This window comes from Puma concolor, chromosome D4 (genome assembly GCF_028749965.1).
Source record: "Puma concolor isolate L17-30 chromosome D4, mPumCon1.1.hap2, whole genome shotgun sequence".
Taxonomy (NCBI): domain Eukaryota; kingdom Metazoa; phylum Chordata; class Mammalia; order Carnivora; family Felidae; genus Puma; species Puma concolor.
In genome coordinates, this window is record NC_141679.1 from 9,305,296 (window position 1) to 9,317,916 (window position 12,621).

Here is a 12,621-nt window from a genome sequence, read left to right on the forward strand (position 1 = left end):
TCTGTCCATCCCAAGACAATTTTATGGTAAGGATTGGTGCTGGTATTTTGCACACTTTTCTAGACAACATTAGAACTATGTCTTTTGATCTCTTTCAAATCTGTTCGGGTTGAAAATTCAGTATAGAATTACTAAAATTGGCAATCTAAAAAAAATACAAGCGACTACCTAAAGACCCCCTTAGAGGGGCGCCTGTGTGGCTTAGTGGGTTAAGCACCCGGCTTTGGCTCAGGTCACGATCTCACGGGTGCGTGAGTTCAAGCACACATCGGGCTCTGCGCTGACAGCAGAATCTGTGTGGGATTCTCTCTCTCTCTGCGCCCACCCCCCTCCCCCACTCATACTCGTGCTCTCTCTCTCTACGTGAATAAATAAACTTAAAAAGTTAAAAAAAAAAAAAAAAGACCCCCTTAGAGAAACATAAGGAATGTGTTCTTTGAACAATCTTGCCAAGTAAAGAGATTTTTTTTTTTTTTTTTTTAAGCTGGTCATTTTCTCAGCCTTTGGTCAGCTTTTACAGAAAAATTTGCACTGGAGGTCAAAGTCCTGCTTTCAGAGTGTAAGTACAAGAAAACACGTTAAGATGGCTGTGAGGGCTTGTCCTACAAACATACTGAAGAGCTTAATCAAAAGGCAAAAGACAGAGAGGGCCCAGGGTAGGGGGATGGCAGAGAGACAAGGCAAGGAGGGACCCTTCTTTCTGGCGGTGTCTACTCTCATCTGGCTGATTGTGTCCGGGTACCAGGGGCCCCTGTGCAATGCTGCATCTTCCCTACAGAAGGCGGCATTTACAGTACGATTAAGCACCCTGTCTGCGTCTCTCGGGGGGGGGAGCCAAGGGGGTGTGCCCTGGCTGAGCCTTGAGGTGCCTCTAGCAAAGGCTTTTAAGACACTGGTCTGGATGACTTTCAGAGGCTTTCTGTGCTTGGGATGTAAGACAGGCAGCTAATTTATTCATTTTAATCAACGCCAGCCCAGCAAATTCTTTAAAGAACGAACAGGTCGTTCTTAATCCTTCCGAGACAAAAGGCCGCTGTGAGATTTCATCAGCTCGGCTTTCTATCGTACCTCGTTTTCCTCTTCGTGCTCCAGGATGGCCTGCAGGAATGCCCTCCGCTCGTGGCTTGAAGACTTCTGATCAAACATACCCGCCTGGATCACTTTCTGATCCACGTTCAGCTTGTATTTCGCGGCCGCGAGAATCTTTTCCTCCACGCTGTTGACAGTGCACAGCCTCAGCACCCGGACCTCGTTCTGCTGGCCGATGCGGTGAGCTCGGTCTTGTGCTTGTAGATCCTGTGAGGGAGAACCACATGCTCTGAGGGCCAGCGCACCTGCCTCAGCCCAGCGAACAAGTCACCTGCCCGAGAGACAGGGGCGCGTAGAGGGTTACTTAACCCACCCACGCTAGTGAAAAGATCTTGCTTTCATTTTTAATGTATGCAAGCCACCTTCTCTGGAAAACCTGAGTTCATCCCTAGTTGAGGGAAGCTGGGCTCCGATCGGCCAAGCCAACCGAAATACATATCAGGTTTTGAAATCCAGGCATCAAGGTGTTTGCACCCGTCCCTAGGTTCACCATCAGATTTTGTCCCGAACTAAAACACAAAACAAACGAAGACCCCATTAAATTTGATGTCAGATTTATGACTTTGATATTACCTACAACTAACCTTAAATCTCAAGAAACACTAGACGCTGGTCTAAAGTGTTAGAGACAATTTTTAAAACATCTGTGAATTATACGTACATACAGTATACATATACACCATACAGATAGGGACTTGTCAGGGGGCAGATCTCCATGCATCTAATTCCACCAAAGACTCCATCTTTAGTTTGGGCAATGAAAAGAATTCCCCAAATTATAGCTTGTGGAATGCTAAATTGGTCAAAGTTTTGGGGGAAAGAAATCCGGAACCAAGTACCAAAAGTGTTAAAACTGGGTATGATCTCTGACTCCTGAAATTTTGCTTCTGGTAATTTATCCTACGGGAATAATCATGGATAGGATATGCACAAAGATTTACAAATATGGGTGTACCTCTTGGCATTATATATCATTTACAATGGTTTTTAAATTTTTTTTTTATGTTGATTTATATTTGAGAGAGAGCGAGCAAGAGAGCGAGCCTGTAAGCAGGGGAGGGCAGAGACAGAGACAGAATCTGAAGCAGGCTCCAGGCTCTGAGCTGTCAGCACAGAGCCTGATGTGGGGCTTGAACTCATGAGCTGTGAGGTTATGACCTGAGCCAATGTCGGATGCTTAACCGACTGAGCCACTCAGGCACCCCTGTTTTTTGTTTTTGTTTTTAAAGCAGAATTAAATCAACATTCAACAATAACAGATTGGTTAAAAAAAATTAATCTTTGTATGTATGTACCATATACTATATGCATAGCACCATACAAATTAATTACAGGAGATTTAATGACACAAAGCAGTAACAAGTAAAAAAGACACGTTACATATGACTACGTACATGTGGATCTCATATGTGCATATTTACGTAAACCAAGTAAAAGGCAGGAATTTACACTTCCAAGTAACGAAGAATAAAGTCATTATTAAATTTCCCTCATTTTACTTTCAAGTGGTTGAACAATTTTTTTTTCTGCTTTAAACCTGTATTACTCTTATAAGAAGAAAACAGTTGGAATGAATTCTTTAAATAAAACCCCTACTAAACCTAGGAGGCCGAGCTACCTGATTTCAATGCTACACCACAAAAACATCTTGGTCTGTCACTTTGATCTAGGTGATGGTCTCTGGGCCAATGCTAATTAGTGGTTTCCATGCACCCCCCGTTAGACCCGTACACGTTTTGGGGGTAAAAGTCTGTCCCCTGTATCCGGCATCCCAGACGCCCTGTTTTGCACAAAGCTGATGCTCTACAGCAGGAAGCCCAGCCACTTGGCCTGATGAATTTCCTGGCCATGCACATGGCACGAGACGGCAACAGGCCAAAGTCTGTCCAGGACACCCGTCTTTGCTGCAGGGACCTCTACAATTAAATGACTCGTGAGGCCAATATGTTTCCTCAGAAGATACCCGAGTAATATAAATATCAGACAGCTGAAACACAAACACAGCTGGGATCCAACCAAATTAGATTACGTTCCCAAAACAGGAGAAGGTGAGTTGGAGACGTACCATCCAAAGCTGGTAGGGGGAGAGGGGGTCGGAACCCTAAACTTCATTTTCAAGCTCTTAGTTCAACCATCTCTCTCTCGACAAACGCTCACGAGAATGGTGAAGCAGATTTCAAAACAGCGAGGTGTATGTTATCCACCTCTGGATTATTCCTAGAACAGGGGTCAGTGGAATGTTTCCTGAACGGGCCCAACAATAAGTATTACTAGTAAATGTTCTAGACTATCTGGGCCAAGAGCAAGCACTGAGCAACTGTGCTGTCAGCAAAGAGCCCACTTAGGATCCTCTGGCCCCTTCTCTCTCTGCCCCTTCCCCGACTCACACATTTCCTCTCAAAAATAAATAAATATTTTTTTAAAGGTTAGAAAAATTATTAAAAAAAATAAAACGATCTATCTATTTGGAAAGTAGCCAAAATTATTATTTCTAAGCTGAAGGTTTAAAAAAAATTTTTTAATGTTTTTTAATGTTTACTTATATTTGAGAGAGAGAGAGAGAGAGATAGAGAGAGAGAGAGAGACACAGTGTGAGGTGGGGAGGCAGAGAGAGAGGGAGACACAGAATCCAAAGCAGGCTCCAGGTTCCAAGCTGTCAGCACAGAGCCTGATGCGGGGCTCGAACTCAGGAACCGTGAGATCATGACCTGAGCCAATATCAGATGTTTAACCAACTGAGCCACCTAGACACCCCCAGGCTGAAGTAGTTTATAGAATGTTTAGCCTCTGAGTCTCTAAGCTAAAGTGGAGAGCGGGGGGCAGGGGATACTATGACAAAGAAAAATGTGCTTTCGTCATTGAACGGATTCTTCAGTACCTTTGAGATCGGAGTCGCCTGACACTCGGCCACACTAATTAGGTGTGATTCTATCTGCACATAAGAACATAGCCTGGGAAAAGGACCTCCAAGGTAACTTTGTGGGTGGCCATTCTGTGGTAACATAACAGTTCAAACTCCATGGGCTAATAGTAAAGGCATCAACCCATGTTTCTGATTCGCAGTTTGGAAATGAGAGTCTTGGTAATTCCGAGGGATTTTATTGCTAATTCCACATGTGTATGTGCTGTCCTTACTTCTAGCAAGGGCCTCCAAGTAGCAACTTCTTGGCCTCTATCTTCAACTTCGCAAATGGACCTGCGATTTCATCAATAGGACTTAATTTTGATTCAACTGACTTAGGATTATTATAGACACTTTTGTTTTTCAAAGCACACTGGAACCAACAAGGTAAAAAGAGCTCCACAACTTTCATTTTGGGGACCATGCAATATTTATGCAGGGGTGTAGGGTAGAAAGAGCCCAAAGCCCGGATTCACACCCAGACAGACATGGGTGACTTAATACTGACTGGTTACCTAATGTGAAATATTTTGAGGATTAGGTAGGAAATTAGGTATGCAAACTGCCTCATCGTATCCAGTGGAGTCGTGGCTTCATGAAAGTTAGCTGTCTTACTTTTTAAATGAAAAATCAGTACTTACTCTATCATTGTAAGATAACTGATTTCTGAAAGTGAAAGGAAAAAAAAAAAAGTTTGCCCAAAGTAATGGCCATGTTTAAGTGACAGCCATGAAAACTCTGGTCAGCTCAGTTGTCCAAATCAGGTGACGGTGAACCTACCTGTGGCAGATAAAAATATTTGGAGAAATATATGTCCCAGTGCCAGGAATCTGGGGCAAATCAGACCAGAGGAAATTCGAGATATTAGCTCAAATACAGTGAAAAGTGAATGAATTGCTCATGCAATTTACTTGATTCTGGAGTTACACCTTTGGTTGCTGGTTGTAAAAGTATGTCTGTGTGTGTGTGTGTGTGTGTGTGTGTGAGAGAGAGAGAGAGAGAGACAGAGAGAGAGAGAGAATGAGAGAGAGGCAGACATAAAGACAAGACAAAGAGATAGAGGGGTAGAGGGAGACAGAGAAAGGGAGAGGCATGGATGTCCCAGCATCCTCTCTCTGGTAATTTAGCATTTCTAGAGACCTTGAATTCCTTTGACTCTTAGCATTTGCACCATGCCAGTGAAGGTGGTCAGCTGAGATGCCATAGATGTGCTTCCCCCGCCAAGATAAAATCTAATGAACTCTCCATTCACCTATAGACAGGTTATTTTTTTCTCAGTAAAGACACAGGCAGCGGCTGCAGGGTGATCTAAACCACACTGGGCACCAAGAAGACAGACATCACATACTCCTCCCCTAGACGCCCAGCCGAGTTCAGTGCCTGCACGCGGGCAGCCTGTCACGAAATGTCAAGCAGACACCGAATTCGCAATGGTAAAAAGGGACAAACTGCAGGTCTCGTGGGATATAAAAATATAGAAAACAGGGGCGCCTGGGTGGCGCAGTCGGTTAAGCGTCCGACTTCAGCCAGGTCACGATCTCGCGGTCCGTGAGTTCGAGCCCCGCGTCGGGCTCTGGGCTGATGGCTCAGAGCCTGGAGCCTGTTTCCAATTCTGTGTCTCCCTCTCTCTCTGCCCCTCCCCCGTTCATGCTCTGGCTCTCTCTGTCCCAAAAATAAATAAACGTTGAAAAAAAAAAAAAAAGAAATTGAAAAAAAAAAATATAGAAAACATATAAAAATATTTCCTAAAGACTTGGAACTAATATATTCCATGCTGGTGGCTCCCGAGCCCTCTCCAAGGTGAGAACATTTCCAGAGAAGCATCCTTTAAGATACTCAGCTAGAGTAAATGACTGGCGAGCCTCGCAGGGGTCCCAGCCGGTGGTCACCCCAAGGCTTTATTCCTGAAATCAGTGCTCCTTGGCCAGGAGAGAAAGGATGTCAGAATCTCTGGGGAGCTTTCAAATGTATGGTGGGGGGAGGTGGTTCTGGGAAGCCTCTACCAAACTGGGGGTGGGGTGCAGGGGATGGCAGGCAGGCATGCAAGTTTTTTGAAAGCTCTCTCATAATTCTGTGCACCCCCTGAATGCCACTTCCTGCCCAGAATGACTGCTGTCAGCTTTTTCATCCCAGTCTCCCCGCCGTGACCCGGTGACAGGGTCGTACTCTGCATATTTGTAGCTGAGGAAAGCAAGGTGCAGTGAGGAGCCCAGGCTGACCTGGTGTATGGTCCATATTCATACACAAGGGCCGCTTCCCTTTTTACTACCTTGAATTCACGTGCGCCCCAACATGAGTCACATCCTGATGAACAGCACTCCACCCAATACCTTACAGGCAAGCGCACTAACTATCTCCCTGAGTAACGTAGGAACCCACAAGGGTGCCACAAGGGGCCCATCCTCACAGATAACGCTACATTCACCTAGGCTCAAAGAACCAAGTAGTAGATCCTCCATAGACTATTCTTTGATGGTGATTTTAAACAAAACCTACGGACTAAAAGACAAACCATCATATACTAACCTCAGGGAACTTACTTAAAGCTTCCGGCGACTCATTTTCCTTGACTGGGAAGATGCATATAGTAATAATAATTACAACCTCACAGGATTGTGAATAAAGAATGAAGCAATGCACATCAACAGGCCGGCACAGAGTCAGGGAGGGTCCAAGAAATATTAACTGTTGTTGTTTTTATTTTGGAACATTTGTGATTTGTCCTACGTACGACTAAATATCCTTTGCCTGACGTCAACCTCAGAAGGGGGGTTAAAGCTAAGCAGAGCCTGAGTTTCTGTACCCCAAAATGGAGCTTTTCAAAGGCACATCAAAGGTGGGTGTGAGACATCTCACTGTCTACGCTCTGGAGGGACATGAGAAAAGAGCCATCACGAGGTCACCATTTCCCCAAAGGGGAAACAGCCCGCTCATTTAGAAATTTGTTCTTCTGCACAAGTGTGAATGCAGACACTGATAGTCTTTGAGTTCCTCTGGTTCCAGAGGGAAGGCCTGGGCACCCAAGTCAGAGACATTACAGACCTGGTGAGGATTCCAGTCACTGTCAAAGATGACCACAGTATCAGCTGCCTGAAGGTTCAAGCCCAGGCCGCCAGCTCTGGTGCTCAGCAAGAAGATGAAATACTGGGACCCAGGTTCGTTGAATTTCTTCAGCAGAGCGGCGCGGTCCTCAGACTTGGTGGTGCCTGTAGGTACAAGAAAAGTAAATTTGCCAATTAACTCCTGTCTGAAAATGGCACGGTTCGAGACAGAAAGGCTGGCCTCCTTGAGAAATAGACTCCTCTGGCATTGGTGAGGTAATCCCCTGAGGTTTTTGTGCTTTTGGGGAGAGGAAGTTTGAACATTTTGCAATTAAAAAAAAAGAGAGTGAGAGAGAGAGAGACATTTCTCAAATCAAGGAAGGAATACTGTCTACTACCCACTGTTTCAAAATGCTTGGTTTAAATAAGCACTTATGACTGTACCTTTGCAGATTGTACAACATTCTCATGTTAACCTAAACCTTTATGAAACATTTGCTGGATTTATTTCTGTGCTTTAAAACAACAAATAATTTTATTTATTTGTTTATTCATTCATTCATTCATTTATTTAGAGAGGGAGAGAATGAGTGGGGGAGGGGCAGAGAGAGAGGGAGAGAGAGAGAGAGAGAGAGGGAGAGAGGGAATCCCAAGCAGGCTCCACACTGTTGGCACAGAGCCTCAGGCAGAGCTCGAACTCACAAACCGTGAGATCATGACCTGAGCTGAACCAAGAATCGGCTGCTTAACCTACTGAGCCACCCAGGTGCCTCAAACACACCAAATAATATTATAAAATACACCTACATACACACACACATACACACACACACACACACACACACACACACACACGCCTGCACGTGCCTACAAAGATTATCATAACGGTTTAAAGCAATTTTGCCGATGGGTATCAGACCAAGTAGATGTTTATGCCAAGAGGGTGGAAACAAAAGGGAAATTGATTTCCACTGCATTTTACCATTTCGATTGCTCCTGAGCATGATCTGGCTGCTTAAAACCTGAAATGTGAATGGAATATTTTTATCCTGGTTAGCAAGACTTGAAGCCACAGTAATCCCATATATATAAACATATACCTACACACACACACACACACACACACACACACACACACACACACACACACACACAGAAGCTCTCAGTCTGTTTCTTGTGTGGACATTCTGCTTGTTGAGTTCAAAGGGTGGTAACCTAAAACCTAACAGACCATCATGCGACTCACCCACCGATGGGTGGCCCCAAGGTACCTGAAAAGACTCCAAAGACCTCGAATAAGCTCAGGACACCAAACCCCAGGGGGTGGTGCTCACTTTTAGAGCAGGAAGTCACCCATACCTGCTCCCAAACCAGCCACTCAATCACATACTGGGCATTTGTAATGTATTTAACCGAGAAAGCACAACTGCAGAGTTTTGAAAAAGGCCTTAGGCTGTTGGGAAATACGGGAAAACTATATATACATGTTACACGATAGCCCCTAAATGTCTGCTATACAAATATTATTTCTACATGGTGTTCTTTTTTTAAGGTTGAAAATACACCAGCAATTTATTTCAGAGGATTAAAACACTTAAGTGGTGACAGCTAATGAAATCTAATTACTATGAGGGTCAGATTCCCAAACATGGAGGGGATCTATTATTCATATTAATAAAAATTGTAAGTACCCTCCCGAGGAGGGGGAGAAATGCCAATTCCCCACATATAGCAAATGGGGATCAGAAACCAGGGGCTTTGGGGGTTCTCTTCATCAAATGAAGCAATGCTCTTTGGAGCTCATTTTGCTTCCTAAATTAGATTTCAAGTTTAGCCACCTGGTCAAATCCTGCAACAAGAAATGGTAAGAGTCTGAATTTTGGGGGAGGTGCACTAAATGTGCTTTGCTGCGTGAGGTTTCTTTTTTTTTTTATTTTTTTTTTAATTTTTTTTTTTTCAACGTTTATTTATTTTTGGGACAGAGAGAGACAGAGCATGAACGGGGGGAGGGGCAGAGAGAGAAGGAGACACAGAATGGGAAACAGGCTCCAGGCTCTGAGCCATCAGCCCAGAGCCCGACGCGGGGCTCGAACTCACGGACGGCGAGATCGTGACCTGGCTGAAGTCGGACGCTTAACCGACTGCGCCACCCAGGCGCCCCTGCTGAGTGAGGTTTCAAATACGTGGGGCTCTTCTTTTCTTTTCAGAACTGGCTTTCTGAGATCACAGTGACCTATTTGTTCAGGATGCTAACGGAAGATGTGTTCTGTGCTATCATGAAACCTTTTCACTATATCACCTTTCCAGTTGCAGTAATTAAAAAAAAAAATACTCACAGGGAGTCATGGTTCATACATTTACCCTATGCCTTAAACGGAAAGCTACAGAAACCAAAAAAAAAAAAAAAAAAAAAAAAAAAGAGTTCTAAAGTAAGGAAAGAAAGAACGTCTAGAGACAATGAAGTCTGTCTTCTGACAGCACAGAGCCTGACGGGGGGCTCAAACTCATGAACTAAGAGATCATGACCTGAGCTGAAGTCAAATGCCTAACAGACTGAGCCACCCAGGAGTCTCAGAAGTTCAGTTTTAAATCCACTGAAAAATAATCAGCTAATGACCACATGTGTTAAGATAGGAATAAAACTAATTAGTGGAGATAATTACTTGGGATGAAATAACCCTAAATATAAAATAAAGCACTGAAAAACAAAAGAAATACCAAAACTATTTGGTCAAAGGAGTTTTTGGAGCCTACCCCAGATACCTCAAGCAAAGAGAATGACTATATATATATATATATGTATATATATATATATATATATATATATATATATACATATATATGATGTGGATTCAAACTGTATAAAATCGTAGGGAACCTGACAAATTTTTCAAGCCAGACAAAACTCTGATTAAATCACTTTTCGTGCAAAGCTAGGACATTTCTAATGACAAGGTTCAGGATTTGCTGGATTACCATTCCCATTAGTCAAAGGTTCTCCAAGTCAAGATCTTGGCTGGTCCTCAGCAGTCTTTGGGGTATTTGCTCTGGGAGGTTCAGACTACTCCGTCAGGGTTTATCCGCAGGCACGTAAGCGCTCCTCGCAGGTGGCACAGGACTTGACGTGCTCGGGATGAGTGTCAGCCCCATGTTCTTTTGGACTTTTGACACAGAACACAACCCAGATCATAAATTAATAGCAAGGGCAGTTGTGTTGCAAGTTGCAGAACGAGCCAGGAGGATTAGGCTGCCAGGCTTTCATGATTCCTAATTTTAACTGCGTTTCATGTGCTTTGGGAGAATTTTGTCTTCTGGGATGTAACTTCACCACTTGCTCTCACTGAGAAATCATTTCCAGTGAAAACGACTATAACGGAGTAGTAGCCAAATCTGTTCATGTAGCCATCATCTTTGCAGGAAAAAAAATCTGTTTAGCTGTCATCGAATGATTCCCCCTCCGCGCCCCCCCCCCCCCCCCCGCCCCAGGTCAAAAATCTGAGACACCAGACGCAGCAGTGAAAATCTGAAGTCATTTTAACAAACGGGCTAAGGGGCGGGTGGTGGGAGGGTGGATGTACTTGGAAGTGGGTATATTGATTGTTTGCCCATCGATTCTCTCCAACTCCAGAAACAAATGGCGGCTGTTTCTTGTGGGTGGGAGCCTGTACAATCCTTCTCAATTCCATCTGCAACATTTTACGGAGACTGTTTACTTGTCTCCTCCAACCTCACAGTAAGGGCGTTGGTCGCAGGAACAGTGAGTGGCTCCATTCAGCTTGAATCTCGTTCCGATTAATCACCTTACAATTTCTGAGTGAGTTCCAAACCACTTGTAAAAGGCTGTCGCCAGGAAAGCAGCCTGCATTTGAAGAGATGGGGTGCACCTCACTGGGTCTGCTAAACCTGATTCTGAACTAATTTGGAATCAGACAGATCTAAGATAGAACCTGGTGTTGCCCTCGGCTCCTTTCCGTAAACCTCTGTTTTCCCATCTGTGAAATGGGAATCGTAGTCACACCTCGGTAAAAGGGAATGAAAACAGCTTGCTTGCCTGAGAAAATTAAATTAATAACGCACGCGAAGTGCTTTGCCTGGTATCCCACATGAAGTAGGCGTTCTGTAAACCTTACCTTTTAGGACTATTATTAATAGCGATAAGGTCAGCAACCAACAGCAACGGAGGAAAGGCACTCCCTCAAGCTGGCAAGAACATGGGAGAGAGATTTGTTTCAAGGAAAAAGCACTTCTTGCCAGTTTCACAGACGGGAGCATTCCAAGGCCACACAGCGGAGGCTCTAAACAAAAAGCCACAAAGTAGCAAATGGCAGTTGGGTGGGACACCAGGGCTGGGCTGCCCCTCACCCGAGCAGCAAGGAAGGCACGGAAGGCACGCTTATCCTTCAAATGAGTGCTGACCTTGCCCCTCACAGAGAGGGAAGAACAATCAGGCCAAAGGAGGAGACACAGTGCAGGAGACGTGCCAAAAGGGACAGACTGTGGATGACAGAACTGTACCACGAACTGTGTTCAAAAGGAACACTTACTTAGCCATGCATCGGCCTGGAGGTCTGCGGTGACTTGGGAAGGGAGAGGTAAAAACACCCTGAAAGGTCAGGTCTGGGGTCACCTGCGTGGGTCAGCTGGCTAAGCGTCTGACTTCCGCCCAGGTCATGATCTCACAGTTCGTGAGTTCGAGCCCCATGTCAGACTCTGGGCTGACAGCTCAGAGCCTGGAGCCTGCTTCAGATTCTGTCTCCCTCTCTCTCTGCCCCTCCCCTGCTTGCTCTCTGTCTCTCTCTCTATGTCAAAAATAAATAAAAACATTAAAAAAAAAAAAAGGCGGGGGGACAAAACCTTTTAATGGAACATAAACTTTTAAACTTCCTATTTAACAATAACTTGAAGATTGCACTAGCTAAAAACTGCTATTAGAAATACTGTACTACTCTATATCCAGGATTCTATACCATCCTGGCTGTAAATTAGCTCCTGTTCCTACAAACCACTCTTCAAAAGTATTATCCCACACCACCATATGAGGAATTTTAGTATCTTTCATCTTTAAAAGCTTAGGGCTGATAGCAAAATCCTAACAGTAATTTAGGAAATGTCTCCAAATTCATATTTCCTCCCATTCGCATTTTCTTACTAATTTCTTAGAACTTTGCCTACCAGGTAAATCAGGCAAATATTTTGCACATAGTCTGCAAAATCTAGGACACAACGGGGCCGTATGTCTTCAGGTATCATGTAGATATGGTCTACTTAGAAAAAGAAAGAAGCTTTTATTTATTTTTTTAAAAAAAGAAGCTTGAATGATAATTCAGTATCACCTTAAATGAACAATTAGAGTGTTACTGAAGAAAGGAGACATAGCCCTTAATCTCCTTAAAAAAAATCCTCAACAGGTGGCTTAGCCTGGGTGCCTAAGCCAGTTAAACGTCTGACTCTTGCTTTCGGCTCAGGTCACGATCTCACCGTCATGAGATTGAGCCCTGTGTCGGGCTCTGCACTGACAGCGTGGAGCCTGCTTGGGATTCTCTCTCTCCCTCGCTCTCTGCCCCTCCCCCCTCCAAAAAAAAGTAAGTA

The 12,621-nt window shown here is 44.2% G+C and overlaps 1 protein-coding gene across 6 annotated transcripts in view; it reads right to left on the reverse strand.

Moving 5' to 3' along the window:
* The window catches only part of SMARCA2 (SWI/SNF related BAF chromatin remodeling complex subunit ATPase 2), a 180,528-nt gene that overhangs the window by 76,790 nt on the left and 91,117 nt on the right, over positions 1 to 12,621 (reverse strand). For all 6 annotated transcript variants that reach the window (XM_086684935.1, XM_086684940.1, XM_086684938.1 and 3 more), the window contains exons 24-25: positions 7,034 to 7,197; positions 1,069 to 1,296 (exon numbers count right to left, since the gene is read on the reverse strand). In XM_086684935.1, coding sequence (XP_086541061.1) covers positions 1,069 to 1,296; positions 7,034 to 7,197 — 392 coding nt within the window. The remainder of the gene's footprint in view (positions 1 to 1,068; positions 1,297 to 7,033; positions 7,198 to 12,621) is intronic.